This window comes from Emys orbicularis, chromosome 8 (genome assembly GCF_028017835.1).
Source record: "Emys orbicularis isolate rEmyOrb1 chromosome 8, rEmyOrb1.hap1, whole genome shotgun sequence".
Taxonomy (NCBI): domain Eukaryota; kingdom Metazoa; phylum Chordata; order Testudines; family Emydidae; genus Emys; species Emys orbicularis.
Window position 1 is genome coordinate 103,113,159 of NC_088690.1, and position 17,562 is coordinate 103,130,720.

Sequence of the window (17,562 nt, forward strand, 5' to 3'; positions counted from 1 at the left end):
GCCTATGGATGCAGATAGGCACCAGATGCTTTTAAAAGTCTGCTCCTGGGCCCTTGTCTGAGTGGGGGGGGGGAAATGTTTTTCCTTCTTTGTATTCTTGTTGAGTGTATTCTAGCCTCTCTCCTCCCATTTCTTTAAAGGCTGCTGTGGCTGCATCTGGTCTTAATACCTTGTTAGAAAATGATGGTCAGTTCACACTCTTGGCTCCAACCAATGAAGCCTTTGAGAAGATCCCACAAGAAACACTGAACAGGATCCTTGGGGACCCAGAAGCTCTCAAAGGTAAATGACCGTTTACCAAGTGTGTTGAAAGGTAGAAAAGTATTTTTGCAGCTCAAGTAGGTAAGTAAGAGAACTGACCCTTGATACGCTCTGACATAGGCTGGAATAATCCACTTGACATTATCCTTTTTATTTATTTATTTGTTTGTATTTTTTACACTAGGTGGCACATCCTTTTCTTTAGGACAAAACATGGGGAACTTAAGGTCCACATGCTGCATCAAGGTGTGTGTGTGTGTGTGTGTGTGTGTGTGTTAGCTGGGCATAGGAGAGCTCCAGAGGGGGGAAAGAGGAAGCCATGCACTCCCCAGAGCATGCAGCGGTTCACAGGGGAATTGAGACTGGGATTTCCAAAAGCGTTTGGGAGCTTGACTCCAAACGCCTTTAGAAATCTCTGCCTGAGTGGGCAAAAACATCATAAGACACACAAAGCAACCAATCCTCCAGCTCTACCTTACTGCTACAAAATCCATGTGTGATTGTACTGGGAACTCTGCTCTATGGCATTAAGAGGGCAAAGGTTCCCCACCCAAACAGCCTATGCCCGCACTGTGTAGTGGAACTACAGCTCTTCTGCTGTGTAGGACAGCCTTTGCACCCAGACAGAGATGGGGCAGGATCTGGGCCAGAAAGAATGACTATCTTCAGATCAAAACGAATGCACTTCTTGGGCTGCTGTGTAAAGAGGAAAAAGTTTCTCCTGCTATAAACATCCAGGCAGCTTAATGATCTTTTTAGAGAGTAAAATTATGGGCCACGCTACCTTGCTCGTGATCAGTTCCACAGCTACCAGTCCATCTGAATGGCCATCTGGACACAGATCCTTGTATCCAGCCAAGCCCTGCTTATTGTAGGACCTGGGGAGTGAGCTAAGATCCACCTTTGCACTCCCTCCAGCCAGTGGCTGCTTCAAGTCCCAGGTGTAAGTTACAACAGTCTCCGAGCTGCTGGTGGTGGCCCCCTAGGAGCTGTTATGCAGCCTGGGATTGCATGTCATTCCACCCCAAACTCTGAGATTGAGAGGAAGTAACGCTGAGCCTACTTGGGGGGGAATCCCTAGCTGCATCCCTTTGGGTTACTGGAGTAGCACAAAGGGGAGTTAGTTGGGGCTGGTATCTGGCCTTTATCTATCACCAGCAGAACATTATTAATTTTTATTAGAGAAGTTAAATATCTCAGGCCAAATCCTACCCTCAACTATAGCACAGTAAATCTGGAGAACCTCACTGATGTCATTATAGCTCCTTCAGGTTTCCATTGATGTAACTCTCTGGATAGCAGTTAGACCCATATCTTGGACAAGAATGGAGCCTCTATTACATTTCACTACTTCCTCGGTGGCTTTGAGTGAAGAGTGGCCTCCAAATGAGGCTGGTTGCTATTACCTTGAATTACAGTCTTCTGCATCTTGCAGAGTGAAGATTCCGCTGCTAAAACCCATAATAATGTCTGCCTGTTTACGCGAGTAGAGAGCGAGAATTCAATTCTAAATCTTTGCTAATGTAGCAAAAACTAGATTGTATTCTCTATAGAAACTCGAGTACTGTAAATTACTGCTTTTTGTGCAGGTTTTGTCACTTGCAGGAGTCTTAATCCATAGGCTGTAAAATCTTATCAATCATTGTAAGCTCTTTTGGGACAGGTCTTTGTACAGTGCCTAGCACAGTGGGGTTCTGGCCCTTGACTAGGGCTCCGAGGCACTACAAATAATAATTTCCAAGCTGACTTTCCACACTTCTATTTACCATGTGCGTTTTCTCTCTTCTAGACCTGTTAAACCATCACATACTGAAATCAGCCATGTGTGCTGAGGCCATTATTGCTGGCTTGTCAATGGAGACTCTGGAAGGTACCATGTTGGAAGTAGGCTGTACTGGTGATGAACTCACCCTGAATGGAAGGCCTATCATTGCTGAAAAGGATGTCCTAGCTGTCAATGGTGTCGTACATTTTGTTAATGAGCTTCTGATTCCAGACTCAGGTAAAATCATTGATCAGTATCCTGGATTTTTTTTTTATTTTTTTTTATTTTTGTTTGTTTAGTGGGGTTTAATATATTTTGTACTAGACTATTCACTGGGCAATCTAACAACCATGCCTGTGCACACACTAATATGTCTGCTCACCTAAGCCGGTATTTGCACGTACGAATTAGGTAACTATGTATGTCATTAGATTCCCAATTACCTGACCTTTATGTGCAAATACAGGGTTTTTCATGATCCTTTAGGGAGGCTGACATGCACCTTTACATTGGTGATGTCCTTTTGCTCCTCCTCTCCAAACCTGCTTTGGAAATCTGTTTTTTCAGTAGAATTTTGTATCATTACAGTTTAACAGGGTGTCTAATTTAAAGTTCTAAGGTTCTTTAATGAAGGACTCATTGGAAATAACTCAACAGAAGGCAAAGAGAAAGATGGTGTGGTATTCAGTCAAAAAAAATCAAGGCTGGGACTTTCAGAGAAGCGGGAGTTGGGACATCCAACTCCCTTTGAAAATCAGTGTCTGCTTTGAAAATCCCCGTATGACTGCTTTGGAAATAAGTAGTGCTCATAATTGATCATTTTTGCATCCATTTGCTTTCCAGCAGTATGCATTGCTCATTAGTATGTATTTCTAATTACAAATAGATGGTACTCCATGCTGAAACAAATTAATTGAAGCATTTAATATAGTTTTAACAAGTGATTTCTGTTCTTTTTTTCTTTAGCTAAAACTTTGTTTGAGTTAGGTAAAGAATCTGATGTTTCAACGTCTATTGACCTTTTTAGACAAGCTGATCTCAGCTCTCATCTCACTGGAAATGAGCGTGTGACGCTTCTTGCCCCAATAAACATTGTGTTCAAAGGTAAACTTTGGAAATCTTCTATATGTTCCATTGGTTCTGATCATAGACCTGCTTCTGGGAGAAACCAGAGTTGTATGTCAGATTTTTACTATTGTTAATGATTGCTTTCTTCATTGAGGGGTGTGTGTGTGTGTGTATTCTCTCTCTCTCTCTCTCTCTCTCTCTCTCTCTCTCTCTCTCTCTCTCTCTCTCTCTCTCTCTCTCATAAGCTGGTTCTGCTAGGGGCACAGACTGGTTTTGAAACTGAAAGGCGACACAGATACCATATTTATTATTTAGATCCTTGTAGAGTCTTAATGATAGTGTTAAAATGAATCACTGTGTGCTGAAATGCTTTTTGCTGCAGATGGGACTCCTCCTATGAATCGGAACACGAAGAGTTTGCTTCTAGATCACATTCTTAAAGAACAGCTTTCTTCTAAATATCTTTACCATGGACAGGAGCTAGAAACTCTGGGTGACAAAAAACTGAGAGTTTTTGTATACCGCAATGTGAGTGTCTATTTAACTCTTTCTTAGTCTGATACAGTATTATTGCTCTAGAAGGGCAGTTGCTCTGTTATTAGTGTCTCACTGATAACACATCAGGAGTGAAATTCTGGCCCCAGTGATGTCAATGGGATTTCTTCCATTGAATTCAATGGGGTCAGGATTTCAACGCAGATCTGCAAACTCAGTTTGGGATCTGAGCGTGAGGCTGTGTTCCATTGTCCTCTGTAGCAAAGATTCTGGAGGCCAAATGGTGCCCTCAGTTATACATATGGAAGCCTGCTAAGGGCTAATTTATATTATAATATAAAAAAATTAGCTTGAATGAAGTATCAAAGTGAAAAATACAAACAAACAAGGTAACAATTAAAACATTCTATCCCTTGAAGTGTATTTTAATTTATTTTGTCTGTTTATATTTGCAGAACCTCTGCATTGAAAATGTCTGTATTGCTGCCCATGACAGGAGAGGAAGGTTTGGCACCTTGTTTACGGTGGACAAAATGTTGACTCCACCCGTAGGAACAGTCATGGATGTTCTAAAGGCAGACCAACGTTTCAGGTGTGTAGTCACATTGCTTAATGCACCTTATGGAAATTGCTCCGATACTGTGGTGATGAGCACAATATCAGAACCCATACAGAATAGACTAGGTGACATTTTGTTCTTGCTGTTAGTCGTGCAGTAGCAACAGAGCTGTCAAAGCAATTCCAATTAACTATGGGTTGAAGTCATTGCTATATATAATTTGTTAATGAAAAAGCATCTAAATGCATGTCTTCCTAAATTATAAGCAGCATAACTTTAAATAAAAAATGGGGTTTAAAATTCATTTAAGTACCAAGTGAGTCCAGAATATCTGTTGCGTCCCCCAATTTGTTCCTTGTTTCAAATTATCAAAGGGCCCTAGACCAACTCAGTGGGAGCTGGATTGGGATCTAAAAGAAGAATCATCTGTAGGTTAATACAGTCAGAATGTGATTCAAAGCCCCAGGGAAAGACTGCCATTGGCTTCAGTGGACTTTGGATTAGGCCTTAACTTCTTGTCAACCAAATTTTCAATTAAATTATTTGCCAGAACCTATTGTATTTTGTAGCTTTAACATTATAATTTTTCTTGGAAATACCTACAGCAGTTTCTCTTTCGCTGAACGTATCTGCCATTAGAATAATGATAAATGTGGGCTTAAACAAATGAAGCCTACAACCAGTGTTTAATTTGTGCCATGGCTTGCCAGGGTTGAGCCGTGGCACCTCTAGGCTGGGCAGCTTCTAACCCTGGCACCTCTGGGCTTGCTGCATCAGTTATGAATGTAAAAAATTGCTTGAGCCCCAGCATGTAATTGCTTGAGCCCCAGCACTTCTTTCATTACAAATTAAGCACTGACTACAACTGTGTTGTGTGTGTCTTGCAGTACGTTGGTGGCTGCCATCCAATCTGCAGGTCTAATGGAGACATTAAATAGGCCAGGTACCTTCACGGTGTTTGCTCCAACAAACGAAGCTTTCCGAGCTATGCCACGAGGGGAATTGAACAAACTTATGGGTAAATATTCATAGATCTGGATTTTTAATGTTGTGTAATGTTGAAGGACTAACCAGGATAAATATGCCTTCAGTATCACATTCTTTGATCCTTAAAAATTCATGTTGCCCTATCCATTGAAAGCTCTCCTCCTACATAACCAACTTGTATGCCATGCCCCAACAGAAAGCTTGTGATCTGTACAGCAGGCATCAAAAAGTGGCCTTAAATTTTCCTGTGAGGCAGATACAAGGTCTCTGGGAACGTTGGGGATACAATGGCATCTGTATGATTGTTCAGAGCAGGCAGCGAACACTCTCTCCTGCCTGGGCTTAGCTCTGCTGGCAGATGCAGACTGGTTGGGATCATGGAACCACGATTGCGTCACCTGACCATGGTGTTTCTAGCAATGCAGTTGGCGCTTGCGGTCTCTGGTCCTCACATGCCGGCAGTGCAAGAACTATGAGCCTCCCTGCAGGGAAAGAAGAAAACAAATCTGGCTATAAGAAAGAGACCGATATTTTGGCCTAGGAAAAGATAAAGACCAGGAGGAGATTGATGTCCTGTAAAGCAGGGGTTCTCAACCTTTTTCTTTCTGAGCCCCCCCTCAACATATTATAAAAACTCCATGGCCCACGTGTGCCACAACAACTGTTTTTTCTGCATATAAAAGCCAGGGCTGGCATTAGGGGGTAGCAAACAGGGCAATTGCCTGGGGCCCCCACGCAACAGGGGCCCCCCACGAAGCTACATTGCTTAGGCTTCGACTTCAACCCCGGGTGACAGGGCTAAAGGCCTCGGGCTTCAGACCCATGCGGTGGGGCTTCGGCTTTCTACTCTGGGTCCCAGCAAGTCCAGCACTGGCCCTGCTTGGCGGACCCCCTGAAACCTGCTTGTGGCCCCTCTGAGGGCCCTGGACCCCTGGTTGAGAACCACTGTGGTAAAGCACAGGCTTGCAGACATGACATGGAAAAAGTATGGGAACTTTTACAGCCATCTTCTGTATAAGCAACAGAATGTTGTCCCTTTTTGAGTTAAAAAATGGATGTGGTTTGGAAAGAATGCTGGGTATTCATTTAAAACCCAACCAAACACTGACATCATAATCTGTAAAGCATCTGTATATGGTAGCTGGCTATCCTTCTAAGTGCATGGAGCAGTAATCTATTACATCAGCCTGTGCAGTCATTCTAGTGTTTATATGTATAAATATTTCACAACTGTTTTTGCAACTACTGTAACCAGCTCCACGGGTGAAATATCCCAGATGTGAGTGCTTGAAATGTTCTTGGTTTTGTCTAAGCAAATATTTAGCTTATGGTTCTGAAGGTGAAGTGAATCATGCTGGTGAGGATATGCAGTGTGAACTGACTCACATGGACCACAGAGGAAAAGACTTGCAACTTCGTCTCACTAAGCTGCTGAAATAAAATAGACATCTCGTTAAATGGGCTGCTTTCATTTTGGACCAAGGCCCAGATTTTTAAATGGATTTAGGTGCCTACCTCTCATTAAAATCCGTGGAAGTTAGGTGCCTGAATACCTTTACAAATCTGGCCCTCAGCATCACATGTTGTCTGACCTAGAGTTTAGTTGTTGGCACTGCATCTCTAAGGAGAAAATGAGAGAGATTGATGTCCACTATTGCCCCACTCTCTGGCTAACCAGGAAACAGATTGCGAGGAATACATCAACTTGGTTCTTCCAGGACCTGATCCAAAGCCTAGTGAATTTAATAGAGAGACTCGTGTTTGATGTCAGTGGGGTTTGGATCAGACTCTGTGATACCAATGTCTGTAAAATCTGTTGGTTCCATGAAAATAGTGACTCTTCACCTGGTTCACCTAATGCCACAATTTAGCTCATGAGCAAGCTTTGCATCTATTTTAAAGTAATATTAGTATCGGCAACTCTGGTGATGTGTGAACTAGTAGACAAGATTCTCTGAGTTCCTACTTTTTTTTTTTTTTTTTTAAACCCAACCAATACCAGGAAATAAAGCAAATAATATAAAGAAACACTTAATTTTGGAGAAAGAGACGAGGGGCATGTTGAAAAACGAAGTGACTGGGAGTGGCTCTGGGTTGTCATCTTGTTAGATTTCATAAACTAAGCAGGGTTGGGACTGATCTGTACTAGGATGGGAAACCAACTGGAAGCAGTAGGAAAGATCTACAAGTGACTATTGACCCAATACCTCTGCATGGGGTTTGAGGGCACTGCACTACTGATGCAGCTATCTTTTGGACCATGAACTGGTCTTGACTACAGTTGGGTGATATTTTCCAGATAAAACTCCCCCCCCCCACCCCCCCTTTCCCAAAAGATGCAGATTTGGGTCGACTGAAACATTTTGTGAATTTGTGTTGATTCACTGAATTGTTTAGGTTGAAATGTTTTTCACCTTTTTAAAAATAAAACATCTCAATTTTTCAACTCAAAACAATGTTTTGCTTAGAATTTTACTTCAATTTTATTTTAAAAAGTTTTAGAAAAACTCAAAATTACACACTTGGTTTTGGGTCAAGTAAAACACTTTTTTGATCTGGAATTAATCTTTTTATTATTATTATTATTTGTTTAAATTGCTTTGAATTTTTTTGTATTGGCTCAAACTGAAACATACTTTTTTTGATTTCTCCCCTCCCCCCCCCCCACCAGTTTTGGCCAGCAAACAGGAAAACTCAGTTATTTGCACAGCTCTAGTCCTGCCTGTTTGTGATTAAAGATCCCAGGGCACTTTCTGTACAGATGAGTGTTAACCCTGATGTTCTAACCAGTTCCAGCTAGGATATTTATATTTTACCTCCCTGAATTACCTCTGTACTTCGAACTATCTACCATATTTTCCATTTGATGCCAGAGATGATTGCATTTCAGTAAAGGGTGAAGTGACTTTATATGCATATGCAGTGGTGGTGTAGCCATGTTGGTCCTGGGATATTAGAGAGACCAGGTAGTGAGATAATCTTTTAATAAAAGATATTACCTCACTCACCTGTATATGCATATGGCATTTATCTCTTAAAACTATGACAGTGTATAGGGAATAAGCTGTAACATTATCCTGTAAATATGTTTCTTCTGCCAGGTAATGCTAAAGAACTTGCTACCATTCTGAAGTACCATATTGGGGATGAAATCTTGATCAGTGGAGCAGTTGGAGCTCTTGTGAGATTGAAGTCTCTGCAGGGTGATAAAATTGAAGTTAGCGCTGTAAGTTTTTGTGTGTTTTTTGTGGGGGATTTCCTTGGGGTTTTTTGTTTTCTGGTTTGTTTTCAACAATATGGTTATGCTCACTTGGACAATGTCAAAACAGCTTCCAAATGGACATATGCTCTCACTAAATGGCATCACTGGTTCCTAGCAAAGAGATGTGTAACCTCAGGAAGCCGACAGTCTTAACAGAGGTTACTATTTCTTGAGATCTCAGGAAAAGCCTTCTAGGGAGAAAACAGGCTAACTTTATTGTAGAGGTTTGGGGGGAGTTGTCCCATCCGTTAAATGGTGGCTTCACTTTTTTTCCCCCTCCAGAAAAACAATGTAGTGAATGTGAACAAGGAACCTGTTGCCGAAACTGATATCATGGCCACTAATGGTGTGATTTATGCTGTGAATGCTGTCTTACAACCTCCAGGTAGGTCAACATTTCTAAATATATAAAGCTGCTGACTAGGAATGTCAGTGATGTTTTGCACAGTTTATAAAAGGAAATACGTTTTCTCTGCAGAAGGTAACAGAAGGGGTATTCTGTGCAGGTTTAGTAGGAAGCAAAATTAGCTGTATTTGCTATAGCAAATATATTAGTTCTTTAAGTTCTGCTAGCAAAATAGGTACAATTTTTGATATTTTGTGAGCAGCTGTGCAATATACCATCAGTCATATAGTCTGTTCATTTTACACAATGCAGTTACACTATAAAATATCAGTATCCAGTGTTTTTTAAAATATTTTACCACATATGGTGTCACAGTTGAAACTGTTCATCTGGGTTCTATTCAGGTTTACACTTAAATTTGGTCCCAGTTCAGCAAGCTACATAAGCGTGCCTAGCTTTAAACATAGAATATCAGGGTTGGAAGGGACCTCAGGAGGTCATCTAGTCCAACCCCCTGCTCAAAGCAGGATCAATCCCCAGACAGTTTTTTGACCCAGATCCCTAAATGGCCGCCTCAAGGATTGAGCTTCTCAACCCTGGGTTTAGGAGGCCAATGCTCAAACCACTGAGCTATCCCTCCCCAACATGTAAGCGTCCTGCTGAAGTCAGTGGAACTTAAGCATGTGCTTATCTTTAAGCACATCTCAAGAGTGGTCCTGACCAGGGATGAATCAGGGCCTTCGTATATTGTGCTCCTGCTCTGAAGGAGCTAATGGTAGTGTAGTGACTCTGCACAGCTATCGGCTAAAGTGAGCAATTTGTAAAGGACAGTGGAACAATAGCCAGATAGTCATGTACTCGTCAATTAAAGTACAGTGGAGAATGGGCTGTCACAGGAATAGTTCAAATCAACCCAAGTTACTCCGAACCAGCTGCAGGACCATTGCACGCTTGGCTCTCTGAGGAAGGGGGATGACCTATTAAGTATTCTAATTCAGCGGGTGCTGTTGTACTGATGTGTGATTTCATGCCTAGCTACAGAACACTAGCAGAGGGAAGCAAGAAATATTTTAAAGTCTATATTAATGATGTTTGAATTACACCCTCAGCTTTTAGGCCTCAAGAAAGAGGAGATGAGCCCGCAGATCCTGCGCTAGAAATCTTCAAACAGGCATCTGCATTATCCAAGGTAAACAAACTGTAGCTCACGCATTGGGACACTCCTGAAATTACAGACCTAGTAACCATTTTTAAGCATCATTCTATTTATTCAGTTTTTGATTTATGAAAATACTAATTACATTACACTCTGGACCCTGAGCAGTCTTTTCTTTCTTGCTTGCAGTTGGAAAAAAATACATTTTATAACATACTGCAGATAAAATCCTGGTGCTGTAAGACACGTGCCAAACCTTAACAGCATATGTTGTATTCAAATGTCATTTTTACATCATTTTCCCTGCTCCTTTGTTCAGATCCAGTAAGTTCTCTACTGCAGGGAGCTTCCCCTCCGCCTTTGTTTGTAATGTGCCAGGCACTCCTAGATAACTGTAACTGTAGAAGTAAAAATCAGAAAGTAACATGTTTAACTTGTTGACCGATGGGAGAAGTAGAAAATTCTTATCCACCATTAAGCTATATATCATACCCCGTAACTACCTCAGACCTCCCCTCAGGAAGATGCCTTGGAGAGGAGATGGACCTGACACTGATCCTTGCCACTTACAGATCCAGGGTCTTTTAGAGCACTGGGGCAAGGAGTTCCATAATCGTGGGACCTTCCACTGAGAATGCCTTTCCACCAGCCTCTTGATGGCACACTCTAAAACTCTCTAACTCCCCAGCTGATCTCTGTGGCCCTGGTGGTAGACGGGGGGAGGTGTCTCGGGTAACCAGAACCCCAATCATGTAGGACTTGAGAGCTTGATTCTACAAAGGTAGGTGCTTAACATTTGTGAACAATCATCCATTGAAGTCACAGTGTATAAAGCTTAAGTACATACAGAAGCCTGCTCAGGATTGCAACCTTAGCCATCATAGTCAATACCTTCACTTGCCCCCAAACACAACTAGAAAGTCAGCGTTTGTCTTTGACGTGCTAGCGTAATATGCTTCCTGCAGCTCACATCACTGAATGCAGGATGCAATTGTATTCTGCTCAAGCTATTGCTGCTGAGGCTTCGATATTAAAGCCGATTTTAAAAAATGGTTTATTTTTCAACAGATCCTTTTTTGCTGATAGTTTTCAAACATTTTGACTAGCTCTGTTCAGTATACTTGGAAAATATTGATAAATTTGTTGCTATCCAATATAGATAAGCATCAGAATTATTTTAGTTTTTAAATATTCTTTTCTTACAGGTTTCCCACAGGAGTTCTCGGCTAGGTAAATAACACATCTTACTTTTTCTCTTGTATTCTCTGGGATGTTTCTGATTTTACTAGCCCTTTGTCACCTCTGCTTTCCCTGTTAGGAGTCAAATTCAAATAGGTCTGTTTGCTACTGTGCTCACGGAACTCTACATGTCACCAACTTCCACTTATCACTTTAAATCAATCCCTCCCCCCAATAAACATGCACTGTTAGGTTGCCTTTGACCTATTTCATAAGTGCTGAATAAAAAAAATCCATGTGGAACCTGCAGTTGGAGTTGCACTATGATCCTCTAAAGCAGGGATCAGCAACCTTTGGCATACAACCCGTCAGGGAAAGCCGCTTGCGGGCCGAGACACTTTGTTTACCTGCAGCATCCGCAGGTTCAGCCGATCGCAGCTCCCACTGGCCGCGGTTCGCCACTCCAGGCCAATGGGGGCTGTGGGAAGCAGCGCAGGCTGGGCCACCTCTTCCTGCAGCCTCCATTGGCCTGGAATGGCGATCCGTGGCCAGTGGGAGCTGCGATCAGCCGAACCTGCAGACGCTGCAGGTAAACACAGCGTCTCAGCCCGCCAGCGGCTTTCCCTGACGGGCCGCATGCCAAAGGTGGCTGATCCCTGCTCTAAAGGGATCCTTAATATTTTCCTACCCATCTTGATGCTGGTGTGTAGTCACATACGGTAGGTATTACAGGGCCAGACCATCTGTTATCATAAGTTTTATTTCATAGAGTTTAAGGTCAGATGGAACCACTAGATCATCTCATCTGACTTCTGTATATCACAGGCCATTTAAATTTCACCCAGTTGCCATTATATTGAGACTAATAACTTGGCTTAGACTAAAGCATTGCAGGCCTCTGGAGATGTAACTACACCTCTACCTCGATATAACGCTGTCCTCGGGAGCCAAAAAATCTTACCGTGTTATAGGTGAAACCACGTTATATCGAACTTGCTTTGATCTGCCGGAGTGTGCAGCCCCGCCCCCCCGGAGTGCTGCTTTACCGCGTTATAGCCGAATTCATGTTCTATCAGGTCGCGTTATATCGGGGTACAGGTGTATTTGTGTGCCACAGGAGAGACCAAGGTGCCACCATACAATTGCAAGCTTAGTATTAATGATGTTCCAATAAACAGGAAATGCAGATCAGAAATAAAACCGTTGCCTCCTCTTATTGGCCTTAAAGGACCAGATCCTTGAGAGGCTTTGAACACCTGCAACTCCCTGTGCAGTCAGTGGAAGTTATAAGTGCTCACTGCCTCTCTCAGGAATGAGCCCAAAACATGCACTGTGAGCACAACCAAGAGCCCATTAAAATCAATGGGAATCCTTCCACTGACTTTAGTAAGACTTGAATAGAACCATATGAGCACAGAGCAAAAGCAAATGTATATGGCTGGCTACTGATTTCTGTCCAAGTGAGATTGATTATATTGTGTGAATCCAGGGGAAGGTGGAATTAAATGTTGCTGTGCATTGTATTTTTCACATCTGTCTCTTCTTCCTTTCCCTTTCCAGCGCCTGAATATTCCAGGTTATTAGCAAGGATGAAACATTAAAGTGAAGAACATTCAGCCGAACAATCAACTTTTGCTGTCGTTTTAAGGGAAGGACAGAATTGCTTTTAAAATCCAAATATCACACTTAAGTTTATTTTGTTTCCACTCAAATGGATAGGAGAAAAAAGCCATATTTTTTAAACCATTTTTGCTTTTTTTTTTTTACCTTTAGGAGCTGTACATTAAGGCTAATGCTTTTCAGAAGTAACCCCTGATTCTGGATGCTTCAAGTTTAGGTACCCAATCTGTGGTAGTTGTGGGCCTTATTTTTTCAGAAGAAAAGTGCTGATTACAGCTCTGGTTGAGGAAGGCACTTAAGCACGTACTTGGGTCCGTCCCTGTTCAGGACAGTTAAGGGCTCTCCTGAACAGGGACACTTTCCTGAATCAAGACTTCTCTTCAGCTCTGACTTCAACTGCAGTTGTGGATTCTAAGCATCCCTGAAAATCAAGATCAAAAGTATGGTCTCAATTTGTGCAGCACCCCCCCCCCCCCCAAAAACCCATCCAAAGTCTGTGCCACCTTTTGAAAACATTCACCCTAGTGACCGGGCCGTAATTGTACACGATCACCTTTCAAGTAAATAGATCACATAGGTGCCAACCTTACAGTTGATTACACAGTGATTATTTTAACTTATCCTTTTGTTGAACTCACTAAATGTTTTCTGAGCAATACTGTGTTTTAAACCAAAGAATACATCTTTTCTTTCTCCTCCCCACCCCCTGTGTTTTGAAAGTCTTCCATGCAAGTCTGAGTTTGAGGTTGGTTTGTTTTTTTAAAAAAGCCTTCTGTTGATATTAGGGAATTTGCATGATATAAACTGTGGTCTGAACTGTTCTAGTTTTGTTTGGTTTTGTTTATGCATATGGATTTGACTTTGTCTTGGTTCACAAGAAGACTGAAAATACATCATATCTGCAATGAGACTTCTCCCTTTCAGAAGCCTTCAAATAAATGATTAATTTGTAATAACTTGGTTTTTTTAAAAACCCCAATAAAATCAAAAACATATGACGAATGACAGCAGCATGATTTTTATTGCTCGAGAGTACAGTTTGACTTCGGACTTGCTGGGGACTTAGGTTATATTTGGCCTGGTAAATACTGTGGGCCAAATCATGGCTGCATTAGAGTGGGGAGAAAAACAAGAGACCCCTTCTTCTTGTTTTCCTCTTGCTGCAGTTCTCTCCCCAAACCCTGAGCAGCCATAATTTGGCTGGTTGCACCGTAGAATGGCCTGGAAGGTGGGAGTAGTCCTGGCTGCTTGTAGGAGTAATGGTCCCTCTGAGTGAGGCTGGAGGCTTGATTTTTCCCCCTGACCATCAACTGGCAGGGCAGTATTATTTAGCTCTGAATGTAAAAAGAAAGGAGAAAAACCAATCGGTTTGGAAACTCCCACTTGTTTCTGTTTTGAGAGCTTGTGCCTCTTTACAAGTGGCTTGTTGAAAGGGATCATCTCTAACCTTGCACTTGTGCTTCTCCTGAAGAGTTAGTCTCTAAATTTGTTAGTCTCTAAGGTGCCACAAGTACTCCTGTTATTTCTCCTGAAGAGATTACCTTGCAGGATTCTCACTCCAGGGTCTCAAGCCTCCACTGGGCGACTGGCTCCATTTCCCAAAGTGACAGGGTGTTTTTTTTTTTTTTTTTAAGGGCTGCAGTCCCACGCACAGGAGGTGGGACATTCAGCCCCTGCAGTCTGAGTGGTACAGCTCACCTCCACCCCTGAGATTTTGTAGCTGTTTATGCACTGAGGCTGGCCCTACATGGGACTAGGACAGCTGGCTTGAGGCTCTGTGAGTGGCTCTGTGACACTCCTGGGTGGGGTGTGCTGTCCCATCTAGTGGCATCGAGACCACTTAGAGAGAGATCTGGAGCCTTAGCTAAGGACCCTATGGCTTTTAGCTCATGAAGTAGAGGCTCATGCATTAAGCTCCAGAGGCCCCAGGTTCCATCCCGCCCGCCGATGTCCAGGGTGTCAGTGTTATATTAGTCTTCTACAGTGCCACCAGGTGTCAGTGCTGAGGGTTATACTCAATCGCTCCACAAGCCTCAGAGGATCCTGAGACCCCTGCAAGCTCTGACAGGGCCATACCAGTTGCCATCACATTGCATTGAGGTTAAAGTCTCTGGAGTCAGCTTAACAGGTGAGGTGGGTGGAGGCTTAAATCACTAATTCCTGCTACCAAGTGTTGAGGCATGTCCAAAGACCATCTAAAAGGCAAAACTCTCTGGCCTCTCTGTATACCAGCCAGAAAACAGCCCCTGGACCTCTCCACTGATTTGTGGTAGTCAGTGTCTTCACACTCCAAACAATAACCTATTAGAAGAAATATGAAAAACAATTAGCAGAGAAATTAACTTTAATGCCTGGAGGCCTCTAGGAGCTTAATGAGCATCAAATCAATCTCCTTTTACGAAGAAGACTTGGAAAGCGGACATGTGGCTGCCTTCCCTCCTGGAGTTCTGCTGCATTTTCTAAACATCTGGAGTTAAGCTTTTGATATTAGGATGCCAGGAACGTTCCTTCACCGAGTTAGTCTTTATATTCACTGTTGGGCCCATCTGTTTGCCTGTATAAAACGAATAAGGCAAATGTATAAACATCTCACTTCAGAAATATTAAATAAGCTTCTCTTGTTTTCCAAGCTGAGAAAAATGCTGATTTATTTTTCTTCCATTAAATGCAAAACAACTTTCCACACACTATCTGAGCCACGTGTAGAGTAACTCCTCACTTAACATTGTAGTTATGTTCCTGAAAAATGCAACTTTAAGCGAAACGATGTTAAGTAAATCCAGCTTCCCCATAAGAATTAATGTAAATGAGGGGGTTAAGTTCCAGGGCAATTTTTTTCACCAGACAAAAAACTATATTATATACTGTGTGTGTGTGCGCGCGCACACAGAGTATACATTTTAAACAATTTAATACTGTACACAGGAATGATGATTGTGAAGCTTGGTTGAGGTGGTGAAATAAGAGGGTGGGATATTTCCCAAGGAATGCCTTACATTGTTGTTAATATAGCCTCACACTCTACAAGGCAGCGAATGGAGGGAGGAGAGACAGCAGGGCAGACATGCCCCTTTAAGCATGCTGACCACACTCTAAGTACATTGCCTTTAAAAAAAATCAGGAAGTTGAGACAGCAGCTGCGCTCCCTCCGTCCTGAGCCCTGTCATGTCCCCACCCTCCTCTATATGGAGTGGGACACCCTGACATTAGCCCCCCTCTTTCCCCTTCCCCTACATAGCAAGCAGGAGGCTCCCAGGAGCAGCTCCAAGGCAGCGGGCAGGAGGAGCACATGGCAGTGGGGGGAGGGACAGCTGAACTGCCGGCAATTGGTAGCCTGCTGAGTGGCTGCTGCACAGGGAACTTAGGGGAGCGGGGGGCTGCTGGTCCACTGTGGTTCCAAACCCCCACCAGCCAGCTGCAACGGGCTGCTCTTCCTGCAAACAGTGGACAAAGCAGGCGGCTGCCAAACAATGTTATAAGGGAACATTGCACAACTTTAAACAAGCATGTTCCCTAATTGGTTAACAACGTTAACTAGGACAACTTTAAGTGAGGAGTTACTGTATAATGAGAATCTGAAAAACAGCCTCTTTTTGCCTGAGTTCTCGCACTTCTTACTTTTCTGCACGATGAACTTGATTTTGGGATCTGCGTCTTCTGAAAACGGAGCGGTGACATGGAGCTTTTCAACCCTCTATTCACAGGAGCCTGAGACAACGGCACATGGGGGCCCTGCGCCCGCCGTATGCTGTGCGCCACATGCACTTTTACCTTAATATGAATGGAGGGATCACAGGAGCAAGCCCAAATTTTACTGGGGGCGGGGGTGGCATTTTTCATCAAATTTTGTTGCAGGAAGAAGGCTTGAAAATCAGCCAGTGATAGGCAAAGATAGTGGAGGCTCCTGACCTCTCTAAAGTGGGTAGGCCAACCTGGCCCACAGTTGGAGACTGAGGTCACTAATTCTAGGGAAGCCAAGGGAAATGCTGCTCATTTAACTATTGTTTTAATCTACACACAGCTCGATCATGCTAATACCAGCATTTCAATTAGAAATACTCACATTTTATTATTTATATCGCAGTAGTGCCTAGGTCCTCAGTCATGGTCCTGGTCCCACAGTATACCACATCCTGTACAAACACTGAACAAAAAGATGATCCACGCTCCAAAGAGTTTTCAGTCTAAGATAAGAGATAGTAACAGATACAGATGTGGGAGCACAAGGAAATGGTGGGACAATACTGGGTAGCAGGAGAGGGAGTGATTTCAGCACAGAGAGGGTCTAGCCATTGAGTGTTTTTTGTAGGCATCGAGGCAAAGGAGAAATCTAAGGGGCTGATTTTAAGGACAACAGTGAGGTGCTTTTGTGGATGTTTGAGGCACTTCTCCCATGCACACGAAGCAAAATAGAAGAAAGCACAAAGGTACTTGTTTGAAAATATAACAAGTGGGCAATGAAGGCCAGCAATGCTGGTTGATCGGAGGTGGGAGTTTGCAGCTTGATAGGGCACGAGAAATGATCGGTAGGGTGGGGATAGGCTGTGACCGACGTTGAAAGTGAAGACAAGTCATTTGTGCTTGATGTGATGGGGAGCCAGCAGAATGATGCAAAGATGGGTGTGACGAGATCAAAGCAACAAGCCCCTTTTCTACAGAATCAAAAATATTAAAGTTAATTTTCAGTCTTTCCATTTCAGATCTTGCCTTTCCCATCACTGACCTGTCCTGCTGTTGTGATTGCTTTATATCAGATGGCATCTTTGAGGACTCCTATGCCCCTAAATGACCTACATTCCATTCAAAATCAAGGGGACTTGTGCTTCTAGGTTTACCTAGGCCCTTTGGGAAATCCCACCCATTC

General features: G+C 42.9%; 1 protein-coding gene across 1 annotated transcript in view; it reads left to right on the forward strand.

The window, feature by feature from the left end:
• The window catches only part of TGFBI (transforming growth factor beta induced), a 34,034-nt gene extending 21,341 nt beyond the window's left edge, over positions 1-12,693 (forward strand). Inside the window, exons 7-17 of the mRNA XM_065409264.1 lie at positions 141-282; positions 2,051-2,263; positions 2,993-3,130; positions 3,477-3,622; positions 4,045-4,181; positions 5,036-5,166; positions 8,237-8,361; positions 8,680-8,782; positions 9,853-9,932; positions 11,105-11,129; positions 12,639-12,693. Of these exons, the coding sequence (XP_065265336.1) occupies positions 141-282; positions 2,051-2,263; positions 2,993-3,130; positions 3,477-3,622; positions 4,045-4,181; positions 5,036-5,166; positions 8,237-8,361; positions 8,680-8,782; positions 9,853-9,932; positions 11,105-11,129; positions 12,639-12,679 (1,281 nt within the window). The 3' untranslated portion in view covers positions 12,680-12,693. The remainder of the gene's footprint in view (positions 1-140; positions 283-2,050; positions 2,264-2,992; positions 3,131-3,476; positions 3,623-4,044; positions 4,182-5,035; positions 5,167-8,236; positions 8,362-8,679; positions 8,783-9,852; positions 9,933-11,104; positions 11,130-12,638) is intronic.
• The last annotated feature ends 4,869 nt before the right edge of the window (positions 12,694-17,562 follow it).